Genomic DNA, 18163 nt, shown 5'->3' with positions numbered 1-18163 from the left:
CGTGTCACATTACTCCTTCCAAAGTGTATCACCTCACACTTTTCAGGGTTAAATTCCATCTGCCATTTTTCTGCCCATTTGACCATCCCGTCTATATCTTCCTGGAACCCAAGATACTCAACCTCACTGTTAACCACTCGGCCAATCTTTGTGTCATCCACGAACTTGCTGATTCTACCCCCCCACATAGTCATCTATGTCGTTTATATAAATGACAAACAATAAGGGACCCAGCACAGATCCCTGTGGTACGCCACTGGACACTGGCTTCCAGTCACTAAAACAGCCGTCTGTCATCACTCTCTGTCTCCTACAGGTAAGCCAATTTTGAATCCATCTTATCAAGTTACCTTGTATCCCATGTGCATTTGCTTTCTTGATAAGTCTCCCATGTGGGACCTTGTCAAAGGCTTTGCTGAAATCCATGTAAACTGCATCAACTGCACTACCCTCATCTACACACCTGGTCACACGCTCAAAAAATTCAATCAAATTTGTTAGGCATGACCTCCCTCTGACAAAGCCATGCTGACTATTCCTAATCAAATTTTGCCTCTCTAAGTGGTGATAGATTCTCTCCTTCAGAATTTTCTCCAATAGTTTCCCTACCACTGACGTGAGACTCACTGGTCTGTAGTTCCCTGGCTTATCTCTACAACCTTTCTTAAATAGTGGGACCACATTAGCTGTTCTCCAGTCCTCTGGCACCTCCCCCGTGGCCACAGAGGAATTAAAAATTAGGGTCAGAGCCTCTGCAATCTTCACCCTCGCCTCCCACAGCATCCTGGGACACAAATCGTCCGGACCTGGAGATTTGTCCACTTTTAAGCCTTCCAAAACCTCCAATACCTTGTCACTCCCTATGACAATTTGCTCAAGAACCTCACAGTCTCTCTCTCTAAGTTCCATATCTACATCCTCTTTCTCTTGGGTGAAGACAGATGTGAAGTATTCATTCAACACCCTACCAATGTCCTCTGGCTCCACCCACAGATTTCCCCCTTGGTCCCTAATGGGTCCAACTCTTTCCTTGGTTATCCTCTTCCCATTGACATACTTATAGAATATCTTGGGATTTTCCCTCCTTTTACCAGCCAGAGCTTTCTCATATCCCCTCTTTGCTCTCCTAATTGCTTTCTTAAGCTCCATCCTACACTTTCTGTACTCCACTAATGCTTCCGTTGATTTGCTCTCCTTGTATTTCCTAAAAGCCTCTCTTTTCCTTCTCATCGTACCCTGAATGTTTCTGGTCATCCATGGTTCTCTGGGCTTTTTGCTCCTACCTATTACCCTAGAGGGAACATGTTGGGCCTGTACCCTCCCCATTTCCTTTTTGAATGTCCCCCACTGCTCTTCTGTAGATTTCCCGACAAGTAACTCTTTCCAGTCTACCGTGGCCAGATCCTGCCTTATTTTACTAAAATTCGCTCTCCCCCAATCCAAAACATTAAGAGATTTGATAGAGGTGTTCAAAATCACGAGGAGTCTTGTCCAAGTAGATAGGCAGAAACCATACCCATTGGCAGTAGGATCTACAACCAGAGGACACCAATTTAAGGTGATTGGCAAAAGAAGCAACAATGACATGAGGAAAACATTTTTACGCAGTGAGTGGTTAGGATGTAGAATGCACTGAGGGTGTAGTGCAGGCAGATTCAATCAAGGCCTTCAAAAGAGAATTGGATAATTATTTGAAGAGAAAATATTTGCAGGGCTACTAGGAAAAGGCAGAGGAATGGGACTTGGTGAATTGCTTTTGCAAAGTGCCAGCACAGGCATGATGGGACGAATGGCTTCCTTGCGTGCTGTAACCATTCTATGAAGGAATACATTTTGATAAGAACAGGAGAGGCAATATAAATGATACAATTCTAAAGAGGTGCAGGAGCAGAGGTACCTGGGGGTATATGTGCACACATCATTGAAGGTGGCAGGACAGGTTGAGAAAGTGGTTAAAAAGGCATAAGGGATTCTGAGCTTTATAAATAGAGGCATAGAGGACAAAAGCAAGGCAGTTGTGAACCTTTATAAAATACTGGTTCAGCCTCACCTGGAATAATGTGCCCAATTCTGGGTACCACACGAGTAAGGATGTGAAGGCCTTACAGGGTGCAGAAAAGATTTGCAAGAATGGTTTCAGAGATGAGGGACTTCAATTAAGTGGATAGATTGGAGAAGCTGGAATTGTTCTCCTTAGAGAAAGGAAGATTGAGAGATTTGATAGAGGTGTTCAAAATCATGAGCTGTCTGGACAGTGTAGGAAGAAACTGTTCCCGTTGGCAGAAGGGTCAAGTACCAGAGGGCATTGATTTAAGGTGACTGGCAAAAGTGATGACATGAGGAAAAACTTTTAAACTCAGCGAATGATTGGGATGACTATGTGGTGGAGCAGATTCAATCATGGCTTTCAAAAGAGAACTGGATAATTACCTGAAGAGAAGGTTTGCAGGGCTGCAGGGAAAAAGGCAGGAGAGTGAGACTAGCTGAGTTGCTCTTGCAAGAGCCAGCACATACATGATGGACTGAATGGCCTCCTGTGTCGTAACCATTCTATGATTCAAAAATAAAGTTAGAAATGTTTTCCTACAGCAATTGTTGAAACATGGGGTGCTTTACCACAAGTGGTTATTGAGGAAGACACTAAAATTACTTATAAGGAAATTGGATAAGGAAGAGCACGAAATCATATGGGTAAAGAAAAAGGGATTAGGTTATCATAACATAGTACAATGGAGCAAAAGTCTCCATCACTGCTATTATTTTTATGATTTAATTGATTTTAAGAAAGATTTATTTATATAGCACCTTTCCCAACCTCAACATCCCAAAGCGCTTTACTGCCAATGAAGTACTTTTGAAATGCAGTCACTGTTGTAATGTAGCAAATGCGGCAAAATATTTGCACACAGCAAGCTCCCACAAACAGCAGATAATCTGTTTTAGTGATGTTGATTGAGGGTCGAGTATTGGCTGGGATACCTGGAATAACTGCCCTGCTCTTCTTTGAAATAGTGCCATGGGATCTTTTATGTCCGTGAGAGAGCAGACGGAGCCATTAGTTTAACATCACTGGACAGTCAGTCTAGAGATGCAAGTCTCTAGAGTGGAACTTGAAGCCACAACCTTCTGACTGACAGGTGAGGGTGCTACCAAGTGAGCCACAGTTCAAATTAAAGTTGAATGGACAGGGTAGGGTTCTAGAGCGATGAGGTTTTATGGGCTGAATATCCTGGACTCATGTTCTTTTACAAGGTAATACAATCATGGAGGGATTCAGATAATATAAACTTTTAGATCCCTAATAATTCAGTTCATAAATGCATGGTGTGAACTTCAGTCAAACAAACAAGACAACCTTAGGTTTGATCCTCAGTCAGTGCTGAGTTAGCTAGTCTCAGCTAGGATCATATGGGTGTTCTACAAAGATCTTAGTATTTCTGAGTTAGGGAGAAAGAAACCCAGCAGAAAATCCATTTCTGATGACTGTCCTGCACCCCACCGCCCTGTTTGGAAAGTGTGTGTTAATGCTTGGGAAAGGACATGATTCAGTTTGCCAAAGATAGCCCACACAGCTCAATAACTAAAGGACACACTGCCCAGGCTTCATATGAATATCCACTTGGGTGATGTTTTAGAGGGTGGTTAGTATACATGTGCCTTCAAAAGAGAGAACATTGGGGAAGGTGGGGGGGGGGGGCGGGGGGCGGCAGGAGCACAATACTAGAGCCATTAAATTCATCTAAACCAGTTTGACATGTTTGATAGAACCCTTGCTTCCAAGTCACCTGGTCCAGATGGCTTGCATCCCAGGTTGCTAAACGAAGTGGGGATGGAGATAACGGAAGGGCTTTCCATAATCTTCCTATCTTCCCTAGATATGGAGGAGATGTCAGAGGATTGGAGGCAAATGTGACACCCTTATTCAAGAAAGGATGTAAGGACATTCCTAGTAACTACAGGCCAGTCAGTTTAACATCAGTGGTGGGTAAGGCTTTAGAAACAGTAATCAGGGAAGAAATCAACAGGCACTTGGACAGGTTTGAGTTAATTAAGGAGAAGCAGTACGGATTTGTAAAAAGCAGCTTGTGTTTGACAACCTAATTGAATTTTTTAATGAAGTAACAGAGAAGATTGATAGAGGGAAAGCAACGGATGTTGTCTATATGGACTTTAAGAAAGCGTTTGACAAAGTACCACATAAAAGGCTGGTTAACAAAATTGAGGCTCATGGAATAGGAGGGTCAGTGTCAGCTTGGATAAAAAATTGGCTTAAGGACAGAAAACAGTGGTCGTGGTAAATGGTTGTTTTTCAGGCTGGAGGATGGTAGACAGTGGTGTTCCTCCCAAGGTCAGTGCTGGGACCACTGCTTTTTTTGATATAAAAACAACTTGAATTTTGCAGTACAGAGTCAAATTTCAAAATATGCCGATGATACCAAACTTGGAGGTGTGACAAACAGTGAGGATGATCCAAAGCGACTGCAACAGAACATAGATAGGCTAGCAGAATGGGCAGACAAGGAGCAAATTAGATTTAATTTGGCAGAAAAGCTAAGGAGAGGCAATAGACTTAATAGCACAGTTCTAGAGTGTGTGCAGGGTCAGAGGGACCTGGGGGTTCATGTGTACAGATCCTTGAAGATAGCAGGACAACTAGAGTATTGGATCTAGTTCTGGTCACCACAATTTCAAAAGCATGTGAGGGTGCAGAGGAGATTTACTAGAATGGTTCCAGGGATGAGGGATTTTAGCTACAGGGTTATGTTGGAGAAGCTGGGGTTGTTCTCCTTGGAGCAAAGGAGGTTGAGGGGAGATTTGACTGAGATGTGCAAGATTATGATAGGTTTAGATAAGGTGTACAAAGAAAAGCTGTTGCCATTAGATGATGGTGCAAGGACTAGGGGACACAGAAGTAAGGTTTTGGGCAAGAGAAACAGAGTGGGGTTGGTGGATATGAGGAAGAATTTTTTCACATAGTGAGTGGTAATGACCTGGAGCTCTCTGCCTACGAGGGTGGTGGAAGCAGAGATGATTAATGATTTCAAAAGGTAATTGGATGGGTACTTGAGGGGAATAAATTTGCAGGGCAAGGGGGATAGAATGGGGGAATATGACTGACTGGATTGCTCTACAGAATCGGCATGAACGCAAAGGGCTGAATGTCCTCTTCTGTGCCATAATGACTGACTGTTTTTGGACTTGACAAATCTTAGCAACCCAAGTTATTGAAATTATAATTTATTGGATCTATACAATCTTCATGCAGATAAATAAATGAAAGAAAGCAGAGACAGAAATTGTTATAGAATAAATGATATAATCAGGCGCTTTTAATTTTACTTGGAACACTCTCTATAGCAAGAACCAATCCTGTGGGATCAATCTGCTACAGGACAGGTATAAATTCCAACAACTGATGACATTAATACATCCAAACAGCCCCCTTCGGTTACAAAAGGAACATTAACAATTTATATGACTGGCTGATAACTGTGGCATGCAAAATAAGAGATTGGCTAAACACGATGAGTTATATATGTATGAGCAAGCAATATCTAGACACAAACTCATTTAAAGTCAGTCAACATTGCAGTCTCATTTATACAGTAAAACTATATATGTCATCTGTTAAAAAACATCCTTTTGGAAACATAATAAACAAACAAGCTGCTTCTTAGTTAGGCTGAGCCGTCTCTGATTGAGGAAGGTTTGTTTCCACCACTTGGATTTAACAAGGCCCTCAGAAAATATCATTTAAAAAACCAACACCTCATTCTTACCCTTAACATATGAACGCAAGGTTCTGTCACTTAACTGCAGTGGCATAAGGGACTGGACACGATACTAAACCTCGTGGGCAAAATGGTGGCAGTTTTCTTTAGACAAATGTGTTGTCTGTAACAGTGTGAAGAGCACATGATTAAAACATCCCTAACTGAGTTACTCACTGGCTTCAGCCAGTAAACAAACCAAGACAACTTGTAGCAAGTCCCAGGAGCTGCAGCAATATAAAGCACACTCTGACATTTCAGGCTCCTTTTGTTTCGAAGACTACGGACACTCTTACCACTGACATAAATTGCACTAACTTCAGAGATGAAGCAGAAGACATTGAATGCATATCTCAAAAATGTTTTTAAGCAGTTTATAAAAGACTCACTCTGTAGCCTCACACTTGAAATACAAGGGTGAGGTACTGGACAGCGTCCAGCACCCCTGAAACCGTACCACAGCAACAGCCAACACCATTAGGAGGTGAGGGGGGGGGGGGGTGCGGGGAGGGCAAGGGTGGTGAGGACAGAAAATTTAGCATGTATAGACTTACAAATAGAGAGACAGTAAACCACATATTTAACAGACGAGAATGTGTAAACCATATCGTCAGTTGTAGCTAACCAGATCACTAAAGCCAGACCATAGTGCACCAAAACCCAGCTGAAAATACAGCTCTGGAGTTTATTAATGCCATTTGAACCTGCCCATGTCACTATATGGTGATCAGAGCAGGAAGTGTGAGACAGGTGTCAGCCAGGTACAACCACAGATAGGTGGACTTTTCTTCCTCTTTTTTATTTATAAAACACAGCGTCTCTCAGATGATAACCTAATTTTATCACAAACCATAACCCTTTTTTGGCACAGTAGGGTGCAGCTGGACACAGCTGTAATGCAGACAAAACTCTCACAAAGTGGACCCTAGCAGATGCTAAGAGCACGCAAAGGCTGGAGCTTTAACATTCTCTATGTTCCGGTAGTCTTGCTCCATGCACTGTTAGTGGCAGGGTTGATCCAGTGAGACTCCATGTTCCTTAGGTACAGGCTTGTTCTGAGCTGCAGGCTGCACTCAAAAGTCCTCATTCATTTTTTTTCCCCAGGATCTTCAGGAGTGCCTTGGACATAAAATAGGGTCTCTCATTCGATCCATCATTCCTCTCCAGGTCTTCCACTGCATGAACAGCAATATCACAACCACATTTATAAACAAGAATCTAACAAATCCCAGTCCTGTTAGAATTGAGAAACTGGGTGCAGCATTAGTATACAAACACCTACTACAGTCAACCCTGACCTGCCAAAGCAGCCTCTCAGATCGGTGGCTCCTCATTGGAGGGTGCTGCTCAGAAAAGCAAATCTTTAGCAGCTGAAGGTTGGTCAAATAGAGACAGATTGTTTCCGGTTCAAGTGTTAGACTGCAAAGGAATTTAAGTGTAGGAATGACAGAGATATTAGTAATTAAATGCCTAATATTACATTACTTTATGTGTACAATTTAAAGTCTTTATTAAACTAGCACAGTGATTTCAAACGTGCATCTATAAGAATCTTTAGGCACTGGCAATTAGGTCCAACTAGTTTGTCCTTTCTTTCATAATCAACCCCCACCTACCATCCTCCTACCTTATCCCTCAATCCCTTCTTTCTCCAGAAAAACAGTTAATTACTTCATTAGACCTGTTCACTCTCTATCCTACGAGTTCATTCCATAACTTGATTACCTTTTGGGAAAGAAAATGGCTTCCAAAGTACCAGTAGTGACAGAAACATTCCCAACTTCACACTGTTATGTAATATTACTAATGAGAGGAATTTTGCAGAGACATAACAAGGGCCAATAGTTTAGTGACAGGGTCCTCCCGGGGGTGTCTGACTAATGGGGTTCATGATTGATCTAATAGAAGTGACTCTGCCTCGTTCCAGAAGCTCTTTGTCACTCTTCCTGCATCTGTGGTGTCTGAAGAGAGTCACATTCTTTTCTGTACAGAATGTCGCGCAGCTCCGGTGATGTGTAGTATGGTCTCTCCAGAGAGCCGTCATTCCGCTCCAGATCTTCACCTGGTTTCCCGGCACCGAGACAGCAGCAGAGGAAAAGTAGAAGAATCCAAACACATCCCCGTGCAGAAGTGATGAACGGAGGGAGATAGTGCAAGAGCAAAAGAGGAAAGAAGAGAAAGTGTAAAAAAGAGAAAGAAGCAGGTAATGATCAGAGTCAATAAAAGGAGACTATTTCACACAAAAGTACAGACAGAGCTCAGGCTGTCAGCCAGCAATTAGCAATTAGGGATCACGAGAAAAAGAGGCAGCTAGAAATATATGTACGCCGGTATCTGGAGAGAGGCTGGCGAAAGATCTACACTTAGAACATTAACACGTCTGTTCTCTCACCAGATGCCAGCAGACTTGCTGTGTAGTTCAATGTTCCTCTCTTTACATCTCCTATTAGAAATCAGGACCTTACCCTGGTCCAGCCAACCCCACAACGAAACAACTGGAAAGGTCCCGATAAATTCTATAGACTCTGCTGAATGTGCTGACAGGATTGACCAAACATGCACCTTCTTGAAACACTCAACAAACACAAGTGCTGGTTACCTCTATGTTTGTAGATGTATGTACAAAGACAGAGGATGGCAGCATCAGGGACACTGCTGCAGATTCAAGACCACATTTACTGCTGCCTGACCCAGCACTTATGACTGAGCGCTGCAGGATTGCTGCTTAATTGCTTCAGTTGAGCTGGGAATGCATCACACGCAGATTCCATTTGGGTTCGAGGATCTAACCATGGCTAGCTTACTCTGCTGGGGAAAGGTCGTGGATTAGTGCTTGATCCAGACCATCCAGCCTTGTAGATTTAATTTCCATTCCATTCCAATGGAGGGAACAATGGTTTCAGAGAAAACAAAAAAAAACTAGATAGGAGAAAAGATAAAATAAAGAGGAAAAAAATGTAAGTAAATGATCAGATTCAATGAACTGATGAGGGTAAGGCTAATCCTGCTAACATGACTAGATAGACCAGAGAACATTTGTAAATCAGAAACATTAGTGATACTGGCACGATAGTTCAGGAGAATGCCCCTGTAAATAATTCTGGTTCCGGCTGAGCTGCAGCTTAACAGAATCCAGGCTGCCAACATGAAAAAAACCCCACGACAATTACACCTAAAGTCTCAGCTCTGGATCATCTGTTTTTTAACCCTCTCACTGGCATAGTACTAAATTCAGTACTTATTTTCTTGCCAGTTTTCTCCCCTTGTGTCCTGGAAATGCTGACTCTCGCTGGAGTACGATTCAGTGGGCTCTAATACCTCACCCAAGAGTCCATTCTAGGAGCATAGGAACAGGAAGAGGCCACTTAGCCCATTCTGCCATTCAATGAGATCACGGTTGATCTGCAGGTACAGCTGAGACAGTGACGGTCAGTGAGCTACTGGACGGTATCAAGACAAAACCTGATCCTGCCTTCAGCCAACATCCACACAAAGGCGTTATACAACAGGAATCATAGGACATCAGGAGCAGGAGTCTCAGTTAGGGGCGGCACAGTGGCGTAGTGGTTAGCACCGCAGCCTCACAGCTCCAGGGACCCGGGTTCGATTCTGGGTACTGCCTGCGCGGAGTTTGCAAGTTCTCCCTGTGACCGCGTGGGTTTTTGCCGGGTGCTCCGGTTTCCTCCCACAGCCAAAGACTTGCAGGTGATAGGTAAATTGGCCGTTGTAAATTGCCCCTAGTGTAGGTAGATGGTAGGGAATATAGGATTACTGTAGGGTTAGTATAAATGGGTGGTTGTTGGTCGGCACAGACTCAGTGGGCCGAAGGGCTTGTTTCAGTGCTGTATCTCTAAAGAAAAATAAATAATTCTGGTCTCATCCTGAGGCCAACTGGAGCACCAAAACAGTCACTCCAACTGAGATTAATGAATTCAGCACAGACTAGAGATTGAAGCTGGGCCTTCCTGGTGTGTACAGCTCTGCTGTTCCTTAAATAAACTCACCAATTCATCCAGCAATGACTAAAGTGAAAGTCAGATTTTAAAAACACAAATCCAATTTTCCAGTTCAGTCTCTGACAATACTTAATTATTTAAGATCAATTATTAAAGTTTACACTAAACTTTCATCATTAGGAAAGCATATATCAGAACTCAATTTGTGGGCCAACCTTTAGTTACGACAGCGGTGAGTTACTCAAAAACACAGATTAAAAGTGCCTGACTGGCATACTCACAGAAGCAGAGGAACAATGTGTCCACACACATTGCAAACACACTGAAGAACCCATGTGCAACAAAGTAGGAACCCACGATCAGAGTCTGCAACACAGAAACAGCAAAAATATGACTGCTTCAGTCAGTTAGCTTTTCCATAGACAGCTAGGCTCCGAGCTGCTGCAACATTCCATCTCGGAGTTAGTTACACAATTAAGAAATTTTCAGCTCTCCTATATCCAGCTCCAGGAATATACGAAACATTGCGGCTAGTTTTTTTGGCTGGCACTGACACGATGGGCTGAATGGCCACCTTCTCTGTCGTAATTGTTCTATGGTTCGATAAATCATAGGGAGATAGGATTCTCCACACTGCTCATACTGATTCATATCTCACTCAACCTACAAGTAGTAACAAATGCCGGCACTCCTCAGAAACAGTTACTTCCCTCATCAATGTTTCGCTCTCGTGCCCTGAAAGCATTGCATCTCCCCAGGGTACAGTTTCATGGGTTCTGGTGCTCTCTGCAACCTCAACTATACATGTAGCTATCCTAGTTGTGTAACAGAGAGAGTGGCGGCCATTGTACAACGTACCCTCTAATTTTTTTTGGGAGTGTGCGGACAATTTAATTGCACAGCCCCTTTACATAATTTTGCATGGCCATGCACACGCAGTAACTTAAAGGGGCCTACTTGTGCACTGCCTGCACGGGGACTTTCGAGTTGCCGTGCAGCTCACAGGGAACATTGCCGTTGGACTATGGCAGACATCACATCCAAGAAAGATTCTGTCCTCGCCTGATGTCACACACGTACATTTTTCAGCAGGGATCACTAGATTGTTATTGGGACCAGGAACCTAGACCAATTTTCCCTCTCTTACTCGATGTATTGAACCAAACTGCAGTACCAAGTGAGACCAGTTAACTTAGGATAGGGTCATCTCATTTGGTCAGGGACAGGAGAGTGTGGCTGCAGCTGAGGCAGGTAAGGGGACCCAGAGGGCAGGAGTGCAGGAGCCTCGGCCTTTGCGATTGTCCAACAAGTGTGAGGTTCTTTCAGCTTGTTTGGATGTAAGTGGGGGCTGCAGGGTGGATGAGCAACCTGACCATGGCACCATGGTACAGGAAGCCACTCAAGTAGAGGGAGGAAAAAGGAATGTAGTGGTAGTATGGGACAGTATAGTGAGGGGGATTGACACTGTTCTCTGCAGCAAAGAGCGAGAATCCAGACAGTTGTGTTGCCTGTCTGGTGTCAGGGTTCGGGACATCTGCTCAGGGCTGCAGAGGAACTTACAATGGGAGGGGGAGGATCCGGTCGTCGTGGTCCATATAGGTACCAACGACATAGGCAGGACAAGGAAAGAGGTTCTACATAGTCAGTATGAGGAACTAGGCGACAAATTAAGAAGCAGAACCTCAAAGGTAATAACGGAGAGAGAGAGAGAGAGAGAGCGCAGCGGGAGCAGAGCTTTGAGGGGCGCGCCAAGAAATCGGAAGCCATTTCTCGTGTATAGGCGGAGCACACGCGGGACTGCTGGGTAAGTGAGGTTACATATTTGGGCGGTTGCTTTACCCGAAACACGACTCGGGTAGTGTCTCCCACCCATCCTCCTCCTCTAACCAAAAAAAAAGTTCTGTCTGTCGGATTGCTAAGCTAACCAGTTTTGACTTTTTTTTTTGGTTTTCAGTAGATTTGTTGGGAATTTAGAATAGTGGGAATGGAGGTTAAGGCAGTTGAATGTTCCTCCTGCAGGATGTGGGAGGGAGGGGTCGCCAAGAGTGTCCCTGCTGACTGCATCTGCGGGAAGTGCACCCAACTCCAGCTCCTCGAGAACCGCGTTAGGGAACTGGAGCTGGAGCTGGATGAACTTCGGATCATTCGGGAGGCGGAGGGGGTTATTGAGAGGAGTTATAGGGAGGTAGTCACACCTCAGGTAAAAGAAGTAGGTAGATGGGTTACCGTCAGGGGAAGGAGAGGGAACCTGCAGGCAGTGCAGGGATCCCCTGTGGCCGTTTCCCTCAACGACAGGTATACCGTTTTGGATACCTGTAGGGGGGGGGGGAAAGACTTACCAGAGGTAAGCAATGGGGTACAGGTCTCTGGCACAGAGTCTGTCCCTGTTGCTCAGAAGGGAAGGGGGAAGCGGAGCAGAGCCTTAGTCATTGGGGACTCCATAGTTAGGGGAACAGATAGGAGGTTCTGTGGGAACGAGAGAGACTCACGGTTGGTGTGTTGCCTCCCAGGTGCCAGTGTTTGTGATGTCTCGGATCGTATTTTTGGGATCCTTAAGGGGGAGCAGCCCCAGGTTGTGGTCCACATAGGCACCAACGACATAGGCAGGAAGAGAGATGGGGATTTAAGGCAGAAATTCAGGGAGCTAGGGTGGAAGCTTAGAGCGAGAACAAACAGAGTTGTTATCTCTGGGTTGTTGCCCGTGCCACGTGATAGCGAAGCGAGGAATAGGGAGAGAGAGGAGTTGAACACGTGGCTGCAGGGATGGTGCAGGAGGGAGGGTTTTGGTTTCCTGGATAATTGGGGCTCTTTCTGGGGTAGGTGGGACCTCCACAAACAGGATGGTCTTCACCTGGACCAGAGGGGTACCAATATCCTGGGGGGGGAGATTTGCTAGTGCTCTTCGGGGGGGTTTAAACTAATTCAGCAGGGGGACGGGAACCTAAATTGTAGTTCCAGTCTACAGGATGTTGAGAGTAGTGAGGCCAGGGATAAGATTACAAGGACGCAAGAGGGCACTGGCAAGCAAGAACTTGGTTTAAAGTGTGTCTACTTCAACGCCAGGAGCATCCGGAATAAGGTGGGTGAGCTTGCAGCATGGGTTGGTACCTGGGATCTCGATGTAGTGGCCATTTCGGAGACATGGGTAGAGCAGGGACAGGAATTGATGTTGCAGGTTCCGGGATTTAGATGTTTCAGTAAGAACAGAGAAGATGGTAAAAGAGGGGGGGTGTGGCATTGTTAATCAAGGAGAGTATTACGGCGGCAGAAAGGACGTTTGAGGACTCGTCTACTGAGGTAGTATGGGCCGAGGTTAGAAACAGGAGAGGAGAGGTCACCCTGTTGGGAGTTTTCTATAGACCTCCGAATAGTTCCAGAGATGTAGAGGAAAGGATAGCGAAGATGATTCTCGACAGGAGCGAGAGTAACAGGGTAGTTGTTATGGGGGACTTTAACTTTCCAAATATTGACTGGAAATACTATAGTTCGAGTACTTTAGATGGGTCAGTGTTTGTCCAGTGTGTGCAGGAGGGTTTTCTGACACAGTATGTAGACAGGCCAACCAGGGGCGATGCCACATTGGATTTGGTACTGGGTAATGAACCCGGCCAGGTGTTAGATTTAGATGTAGGTGAGCACTTTGGTGATAGTGATCACAATTCGGTTAGGTTTACCTTAGCGATGGGCAGGGACAGGTATATACCGCAGGGCAAGAATTATAGCTGGGGGAAAGGAAATTATGATGCGATTAGGCAAGATTTAGGATGCGTAGGATGGGGAAGGAAACTGCAGGGGATGGGCACAATCGAAATGTGGAGCTTATTCAAGGAGCAGCTACTGCGTGTCCTTGATAAGTATGTACCTGTCAGGCAGGGAGGAAGTTGTCGAGCGAGGGAGCCGTGGTTTACTAAAGAAGTTGAAGCGCTTGTCAAGAGGAAGAAGAAGGCTTATGTTAGGATGAGACGTGAAGGCTCAGTTAGGGCGCTTGAGAGTTACAAGCTAGCCAGGAAGGATCTAAAGGGAGAGCTATGAAGAGCGAGGAGAGGACACGAGAAGTCATTGGCGGATAGGATCAAGGAAAACCCTAAGGCTTTCTATAGGTATATCAGGAATAAAAGAATGACTAGAGTTAGATTAGGGCCAATCAAGGATAGTAGTGGGAAGTTGTGTGTGGAATCAGAGGAGATAGGGGAAGCGTTAAATGAATATTTTTCGTCTGTATTTACAGTAGAGAAAGAAAATGTTGTCGAGGAGAATACTGAGATTCAGACTACTAGGCTAGATGGGATTGAGGTTCACAAGGAGGAGGTGTTAGCAATTTTGGAAAGTGTGAAAATAGATAAGTCCCCTGGGCCAGATGGGATTTATCCTAGGATTCTCTGGGAAGCCAGGGAGGAGATTGCAGAGCCTTTGTCCTTGATGGGATTGAAGGTGATTTAGAGCTTTGGATCAGAAATTGGCTAGCTGAAAGAAGACAGAGGGTGGTGGTTGATGGCAAATGTTCATCCTGGAGTTTAGTTACTAGTGGTGTACCGCAAGGATGTGTTTTGGGGCCACTGCTGTTTGTCATTTTTATCAATGACCTGGATGAGGGTGTAGAAGGGTGGGTTAGTAAATTTGTGGATGACACAAAGGTCGGTGGAGTTGTGGATAGTGCCGAAGGATGTTGTAGGTTACAGAGGGACATAGATAGGCTGCAGAGCTGGGCGGAGAGATAGCAAATGGAGTTTAATGCGGAAAAGTGTGAGGTGATTCACTTTGGAAGGAGTAACAGGAATGCAGAGTACTGGGCTAATGGGAAGATTCTTGGTAGTGTAGATGAGCAGAGAGATCTTGGTGTCCAGGTACATAAATCCCTGAAAGTTGCCACCCAGGTGAATAGGGCTGTTAAGAAGGCATATGGTGTGTTAGCTTTTATTAGTAGGGGGATCGAGTTTCGGAGCCACGAGGTCATGCTGCAGCTGTACAAAACTCTGGTGCGGCCGCACCTGGAGTATTGCATGCAGTTCTGGTCACCGCATTATAGGAAGGATGTGGAAGCTTTGGAAAGGGTGCAGAGGAGATTTACTAGGATGTTGCCTGGTATGGAGGGAAGGTCTTACGAGGAAAGGCTGAGGGACTTGAGGTTGTTTTCGTTAGAGAGAAGGAGGAGGAGAGGTGACTTAATAGAGACATATAAGATAATCAGAGGGTTAGTTAGGGTGGATAGTGAGAGTCTTTTTCCTCGGATGGTGATGACAAACACGAGGGGACATAGCTTTAAGTTGAGGGGTGATAGGTATAGGACAGATGTCAGAGGTAGTTTCTTTACTCAGAGAGTAGGAGGGGCGTGGAACGCCCTGCCTGCAACAGTAGTAGACTCGCAAACTTTAAGGGCATTTAAGTGGTCATTGGATAGACATATGGATGAAAATGGAATAGTGTAGGTCAGACGGTTTCACAGGTCGGCGCAACATCGAGGGCCGAAGGGCCTGTACTGCGCTGTAATGTTCTATGTTCTAATGTCTGGATTATTACCTGAGCCAAGTGCAAATTGGCATAGGGTAAATAAGATTAGAGAAATTAATGCGTGGCTCAAAGCCTGGTGTGGTCGAAGTGGGTTCCGGTTCGTGGGCACTGGCACTAGTAGTGGGGAAAGTGGTGGCTGTACCATTGGGATGGTCTACACCTGAACCGTGCTGAGGCCAGTGTTCTACTGAGCCGCGTAACTAGGGAAGTAGAGAGGGTTTTAAACTGAATAGTGGGGGCAAGGGATCAAATTTGGGAAGATATGGTAAATCAAGGGGTAGAGACAAGGCAAGAGAGAAAGGTATTAATATGGGAAATGATAGACTGTGACAGGAAGGGACGCAGCAAACAAATTTAAGAGTCAATCAACAGATAAGGCTGGAGGTTACAAAAATAATGAAAGGATAAAACTAAAGGCTCTGTATCTGAATGCACGTAGCATTCCAAACAAAACAGATGAACTAAGAGCGCAAATAGAAATAAATAAGTACAATCTGATAACCATTACAGAGACATGGCTGCAGGACGATATAGATTGGGACCTGAATATTGAAGGATACATGGCACTTAGGAAGGACAGGAAGCTAGGAAAAGGTGGAGAGGGAGCTCTGTTAATTAATGATGATATTAGCGCAATAGAGAGAGATTACCCAAGTTCAGGAGATCAGGATGTAGAAGTAGTTTGGGTAGAGATGAGAAATCATAAAGGCAAGAAGTCACTGGTGGGAGTGGTGTACAGGCCACCTAACATTAACCACACTGTAGGACGGGGTATAAAGGAAGAAATAATGGCAGCTTTTCAGAAAGGTACAGCACTAATTATGGGAGTTTTTAACCTACAGATAGACTGGAAAAATCAGATGGGCAGCGGTAGCTTAGATGAGGAGTACATAGAATGTTTTCGGGATAATTTCTTGGAACAATACGTTCTGGAGCCAACCAGAGAGCAGGCTATAATAGACCTGGTATTGTGCAACAAGATAGGGTTAATTAATGACCTCACAGTTAAGGTGCCCCTAGGTAGCAGCGATCATAATATGACTGAATTTTACATTCAGTTTGAGGGAGAGAAGAGTGGGTCCAAGTCTGGTATTTTAAACTTAAATAAGGGCAATTATGAGGGCATGGAAGCAGAGCTAGTGAAAGTGAACTGGCAAAGTAGGTTAAGGGATAGGTCAATAGAGATGCAGTGGCAGACATTTAAGGGGATATTTCAGAATACACAGAATAGATACATTCCAACAAGAAAGAAAAATTCCAAGGGTGGGACACGCCATCCCTGGTTAACTAAAATAGTTAAAGATAGTATCAAACTTAAAGAAAAAGCCTATAATTGTGCAAAGATAGGAGGCAGGTCAGAAGATTGGACAGAATATAAAAAACAACAACGAATGACTAAAAGATTGATAAGGAAGGTAAAATTAGAGTATGAGAGAAAGCTAGCTAGAAATATAAAGACAGATAGTAAGAGTTTCTAAAGATATTTAAAAAAGAAAAGTTAACAAAGTGAGAATTGGTCCTATAGAAAGTGAGTATGGGGAATTAATAATGGATAATAAGGAGATGGCAGATGAATTGAACAGATATTTTGCATTGGTATTCACTATTGAGGATGCAAGTAACATTCCAGTATTAGCTCTAAGTCAGGAAATGGAAGGAAGGGAGGAACCCAAGAAAATTACAATCACCAGGGAAGTGGTACTGAACAAATTGTTGGAGCTGCGGGCTGACAAGTCCCCGGGTCCTGATGGACTTCATCCTAGAGTGTTGAAAGAAGTGGCTAGTGAGATGGTTGATGCGTTAGTTTTAATTTTCCAAAATTCCCTAGATTCGGGGAAGGTTCCGTTAGATTGGAAAATAGCGAATGTAACTCCTTTATTCAAAAAGGAAGACAGAAAGCAGGAAACTACAGACTAGTTAGCTTAACATCTGTCTTAGGGAAAATGTTAGAAGCTATTATTAAAGATGTTATAGCAGGGCATTTAGAAAAATTCAAGGTAATCAGGCAGAGTCAACATGGTTTTGTGAAAGGGAAATCATGTTTAACCAATTTATTGGAGTTCTTTGAAGAATTAACATGTGCTGTGAATAAAGGGGAACTGGTGGATGTATTGTACTTAGATTTCCAGAAGGCAGTTGATAAGGTGTCACATCAAAGGTTATTGCAGAAAATAAAAGCTCATGGTGTAGGGGGTAACATATTGGCATGGATAGAAGATTGGCTAGCTAACAGGAAACAGAGAGTAGGCATAAATGGGTCATTTTCTGGTTGGCAATTTGTAACAAGTAGTGTGCCACAGGGATCTGTGCTGGGGCCTCAACTTTTTACAATTTATATAAATGACTTAAATGAAAGGACCGAAGGTATGGTTGCTAAATTTGTTGATGACACAAAGATAGGTAGGAAAGTAACTTGTGAAGAGGACAGAAGGGGGCTACAAAGGGATATAGATAGGTTAAGTGAGTGGGCAAAGACCTGGCAAATGCAGTATAATGTGGTAAAGTGTGAAATTGTCCACTTTGGCAGGAAGAATAAAAAAGCATATTATCGAAATGGTGAGAAATTGCACAGCTCTGAGGTGCAGACGGATCTGGGTGTCTTAGTGCATGAATCGCAAAAGGTTAGTATGCAGGTACAGCACATAATTATTAAAGCTAATAGAATGTTATCGTTTATTGCGAGGGGAATTGAATACAAAAGTAGGGAGGTTTTGCTTCAGTTATACAGGGCATTGGTGAGACCACATCTGGACTACTGTGTCCAGTACTGGTCTCCTTATTTAAGGAAGGATGTAAATGCGTTGGAGGCAGAACAGAGAAGGTTTACTAGACTAATACTTGGAATGGGTGGGCTGTCTTACAAGGAAAGATTGGACAGGCGAGACTTGTATCCGCTGGAATTTAGAGGAGTAAGAAGCAACTTGATTG

At 44.1% G+C, this 18163-nt stretch overlaps 1 protein-coding gene across 4 annotated transcripts in view; it reads right to left on the bottom strand.

Moving 5' to 3' along the window:
• Positions 1-5297: 5297 nt before the first annotated feature.
• The window catches only part of slc44a2 (solute carrier family 44 member 2 (CTL2 blood group)), a 102484-nt gene continuing 89618 nt past the window's right edge, over positions 5298-18163 (bottom strand). For 3 of the 4 annotated variants that reach the window (XM_068021348.1, XM_068021350.1, XM_068021347.1), the window contains exons 21-22: positions 10009-10093; positions 5298-6946 (exon numbers count right to left, since the gene is read on the bottom strand). In XM_068021348.1, coding sequence (XP_067877449.1) covers positions 6855-6946; positions 10009-10093 — 177 coding nt within the window. In that variant the 3' untranslated portion in view covers positions 5298-6854. Of the gene's footprint in view, positions 6947-7069; positions 7191-10008; positions 10094-18163 lie in introns of all 4 variants that reach the window. The other variant, XR_010970967.1, reaches the window with a different exon arrangement.

The sequence above is a fragment of the Heterodontus francisci genome, chromosome 43, assembly GCF_036365525.1.
Source record: "Heterodontus francisci isolate sHetFra1 chromosome 43, sHetFra1.hap1, whole genome shotgun sequence".
Classification (NCBI taxonomy): Eukaryota; Metazoa; Chordata; class Chondrichthyes; order Heterodontiformes; family Heterodontidae; genus Heterodontus; species Heterodontus francisci.
Note: the sequence above shows the minus strand (reverse complement) of the source record. Positions and strands in the feature narration are given on the sequence as shown.